The sequence below is a fragment of the Antrostomus carolinensis genome, unplaced genomic scaffold (assembly GCF_000700745.2).
Source record: "Antrostomus carolinensis isolate BGI_N321 unplaced genomic scaffold, ASM70074v2 scaffold15511, whole genome shotgun sequence".
NCBI lineage: Eukaryota > Metazoa > Chordata > Aves > Caprimulgiformes > Caprimulgidae > Antrostomus > Antrostomus carolinensis.
The window spans coordinates 3,673-7,773 of record NW_010294915.1 but is presented as its reverse complement, the minus strand read 5'-3'; the positions used below and the strand labels follow the sequence as shown (position 1 = coordinate 7,773).

At 58.1% G+C, this 4,101-nt stretch overlaps 1 protein-coding gene across 1 annotated transcript in view; it reads left to right on the top strand.

Annotated features, from left to right (window-relative positions):
• The window catches only part of LOC104532567 (serine/threonine-protein kinase 10-like), a 9,082-nt gene that overhangs the window by 3,944 nt on the left and 1,037 nt on the right, over positions 1-4,101 (top strand). The window contains exons 9-17 of the mRNA XM_029087432.1: positions 242-1,345; positions 1,462-1,592; positions 2,217-2,340; positions 2,520-2,699; positions 2,798-2,927; positions 3,051-3,175; positions 3,261-3,446; positions 3,547-3,672; positions 3,775-3,888. Coding sequence (XP_028943265.1) covers positions 242-1,345; positions 1,462-1,592; positions 2,217-2,340; positions 2,520-2,699; positions 2,798-2,927; positions 3,051-3,175; positions 3,261-3,446; positions 3,547-3,672; positions 3,775-3,888 — 2,220 coding nt within the window. The remainder of the gene's footprint in view (positions 1-241; positions 1,346-1,461; positions 1,593-2,216; positions 2,341-2,519; positions 2,700-2,797; positions 2,928-3,050; positions 3,176-3,260; positions 3,447-3,546; positions 3,673-3,774; positions 3,889-4,101) is intronic.

Sequence of the window (4,101 nt, the reverse complement as noted above, 5' to 3'; positions counted from 1 at the left end):
CCTTGCTGAACTGCAAGAGGTGAAGGTAGAGCAGGTTGGACCCAAGGAAGAAAGTCAACATGCCAATGCATCACTGGTGGCCAAAACACCTGCAGAGGGACAGCTTGGAGCCCAACCAAGTCCCATTTTGACCCCCAAAAGTGATCCAACAAAGGAGTCAAGCAGAGACCCTACTTGTACCTCACCAGCCCTGCCTGCACCCATGGGTGGGGACTGGTCCAGAGGCTTGGTCATGGGGCAGCTGGTGGCAGCCCTGGACCTGTGGACCATGGGGACCAAAACCCAAAGCTTCAAGTCACTAACAGAGCATCAGCACCAGGTTACTCGGTCATTGCTAGACCTGAAGGCTGAGGTTGGCTCCACTGGGGCAGAAGATGACCTGGGGAAGGATGGTGATGGAGCAGGAAGGGCACCCATGGGACCTGAGGGTGCTGGTGAGACTGAGCTGGTGGAGGAGAGGGTGCCACGAGGTGAAGAATCGCTGATGCCCAGTGGGGTGGAGGAGGTAGTGGTGGGGTCAGATGTTCCCAAGGGGTGGCAGGAGCCCCTGGTCAGAGAGAAGAACGAGGAGAGAAACTCAGCCATGTGTGAACCCATCACTGACCCTCTGGACCTGGTTGAGCAGGAGGTGGGGAGGACTGAGGAGGAAGCCACAGACAATGCTGCAACTGGGGATGAAACTTCTCCCAAGGAGGCCCTGGTGTCAGCAGAAGTGAAAGTGGAAGAGGATGTTGTAAAAGGGTGTTTGCTTGGAGACCGTGAACCAGTGGGAGATGCAGCCAGCCCAGGGGAGGAGCTGGAGGCAGCCTCTGCAGCATGTGCAGGAGAGGGACCTGCAAGTGAGGAGGTCCAAAATTCAGCAGAGGATCCTTCCCCTTTGGAGATCCCAGGACCTGCTGAAGAAGAAACACAAGACAAAGCAGAAAACAGCCCAAGAGGCAACCAGCCAGGAACTGCTCATGGGGATGGTTGGAAAGGACAAGATGGGAATGATGGAGAGCTTGGAGAAGAAGGGGTGCAGGTTGCTCCAGCTCCTGACGGGCCATCAAGTAATGGATCTGGAGAGGAGATGGGTGGCTTAGAGGGTCACAGAGCAGTGCCAGAGCCCCAGGAAGCCCTTGGTGGACATCCAAAGGCCACAAAGACCATGAGCTTTGACTCTGCCCTTGTCCGCACCTCTTCCCAGGCGCGGGCAGTGTGGGAAGTAGGGAACACACCAGATCCATCCATCATGTCAAAGCAAGGAGAGGAACCATCCCCTGTGGAAAACCCTGCAGATGCACAAGGTGCAAGTGCCCTCTCTGCAGCAGCGCAACCTTTCTCCTCTGCCGGGGAAGCCCAGCAGGTGAGAAGCTTGCAGGTAACATGACCATGGGAAGTTGCCCCACCTTGCACCAGGTCCCATGTTGGGTTTACGTAGTTTTGGGCCATCTGAGCTCAAACTGTTGTTCCTGGTCACAGGAACCTGCCTCACTCCAAAGGACAGTCAAGAAGACCCGGAGGTTTGTGGTGGATGGGGAGGAGGTGAGTGTGACGACTGCCAGAACCGTTGGCAAGGCCGCGGCAAGGGATGAGATGGTGCGCTCAGCTCGGTGAGTGATGCTGGTAGTGGAGGGGCCACCAGGCATCTCCCACCCATTTCTGGCCAAGGAGAACCAGGGGCAAAAGGGAGAAGGTGTGAGAGGGAGGATGGGTCTGTGGGGCTCTGTTCAAACCACAAGTGCTTGACCTCCATGCTTGGAGAACCCATCTGCCTCCCTGGCTGGGGTCTACTCCAGCAGGAGAACATGAGCAAGCCCTTCCTGGCATCCTCAGTGCTGGGCCGTGGGGACACACAAGGAGCCAAACCATTGCCCAGCCCCATATCTGGTGTGTCCAGCAGCCAGCTCAAGGAGAGAAGAGGGGAAGATCTTCTCCCATAAGTTCTCATGTTACCCAAGGAGAGTAGGAAAGAATGAAGGTGGAGCTGGAGGGCCAGTGACATTGTTTGAGCTTGGGAGCATGGCCACCACAGACCCAACGGGTGTCCCATCTTCCTTCTTGCTGGAGAAAGTCTTCTCCATGATGTTGCACCAGGGCTGAGCTTCTCCCTTCCTTTAGCCACCTACAAGTTAGCCATCCTGGGAGAGAGCGTGGTGCCTCCAGGGCCTCCTTCAAGAATGGTGCCTCCAGGGCCTCCTTCTCTTCATTCTCACTCCAACTCCCCAAACCTTTAGGCGCCAAGAGCTCCGTGAGCTGCGAGTGCTGCAGAAGGAAGAGCAGCGAGCTCAGAGCCAGCTGGAGCAGAAGTTTCACCAGCAGCGTGAGCAGATGTTTCGTCACATTGAGCAGGAGATGACGGTAACTGGACCATTGTCCCTTGGTGCCATGATGTGTTCAGAGAGGAACAGGCGATCCCCAGCCTGTGCAAGGGGGTGTTGGGGTCCCACTGCGCGAGATGCCAGGTTCTGGGGGAGGTTTGGTTGCTTTGGTGGCAACTTCTGGTCCCTGCAGCCCTGTTAACCATGTCTGCATGGCAGAGGAAGAAGGAGTTTTATGACCGGGAGGTGGAGAGCTTGGAGCGGCGCTATCGGCAGCTGAAGGAACGTCAGGAGCTCAAGTACACGGTGAGGCTGCGTGATGAGGCCAAGCGCCTCAAGTCCCTCCAGGAGAAGGACTGTGGGAGGAGGATGCAAGAGCTGAAGGGCGATGGGACAGAGGTGAGGGTCCAGGGCAGTGCTGGCTGGTCTTGCCACCAGGACCTTGGGGACCATCTCTCCTTGGTGGTGGGATGAAGCCTCTCCATTGCTCACCACAGGAGCAGCGGTTCCTGCAGCAGCAGCAGGAGGAACTCAACGCAGCCTTGCAGAGAGTTGTCCAGGAGCACAAGAAGAAGATGATGTCCATCAACTGGGAGTGCATCAGCAAGATCCATAGCCTCAGGAGAGGTGGACAGGACTGGGCTGGGAGGAGGAGGATGGAGGGTTCCCGGGGAGAGGAGCAGGGGCATGGGACGGGGTCTGGCTGAGAGGGTTTGGAGGTGATCATGGTGCCGTGGTCTTGCCCGGCAGCCCGCGAGTCAGTGGTGTGGAACATGGAGCAAGGGCACCTGCAGGAGAAGTACCAGCTCTTCAGGCAGCAGGTCAAGGAGCAACATGCGCTGCAGAGGCAGCAGCTCCACAAGCGCCATGAGAAGGTGAGGTGAGAACCGTTGGTGATGCTCTCCCAGCCCTGTGGGATCCCAACCCTTCTCCTGGCTCATCCTCCTGCTCCTTTCCCAGGAGACAGAGAGGATGAACCGCTTCCACCAGCTCTTGCTGGAGGAGCTGAGGAGCCAGCAGGCACAGGAGCGGGCTCAGCTGCTGAAAAGCCAACGCTGTGATGCCAAAATCCGCCTGGCCCTCTTCAAGGACAACCTGAAGATCCAGGAGGTTAATGGGGCCAAGCAGAAGGAGAAGGCCAAGCAGGTACAAGGTTCCCCGGCACAAAATATGGGGGAAGTGTCCCAAAAGCTGTAAGCGATGGCTTTTTGGGGAGAAGGAGGGTGACACGGTGTCCCCACCGCAGTTCGTGCAGCAGGAGGAGCGGCGGCAGCGAGCGGAGGCGCAGGAGCAGCAGGAGCAGCAGGAGAAGCAGCTTCAAGTTCTGCAGCAGCAGCAGGTGGAGAACCTGGCCGAGCTGGAGCAGATGCAGGTACCAGGGAACCACTGCAAAACTGTCCACCCCAGGGGCTTCCCACACCCCTGCTACCTCTCCTGGAGCACCTTCCTTCCCCTTTCCACCTCTCCTCTCCAGAGGGAGAAGATGAAGCTCTTGGCAGAGCAGGAGAGGAGGCAGCTGGGGCGGTTGGACCAGGAGCACATCATGGAGCTCAGCGAGTGGAAGCAACGGTTGGCTGCACGCAAGGAGGTGAGTCCTCCTGCAGCCTGAAGCATCTCCCCATCTTGGCCCAGCTCGTGGGATGTGATGGAGGGCTGCTCTCCTCACTGCAAGCTCCTGTGGTGCAGGGTATGGGACATGGGACATGGCAGCGTTGCTTTTCTCCTCCAGATGTTGGAGGAGGAACTGGGGAACTCGCTGGGGGTGCAGCGGCGAGAAGGGCTGCACGGCCCCCACGGCCGG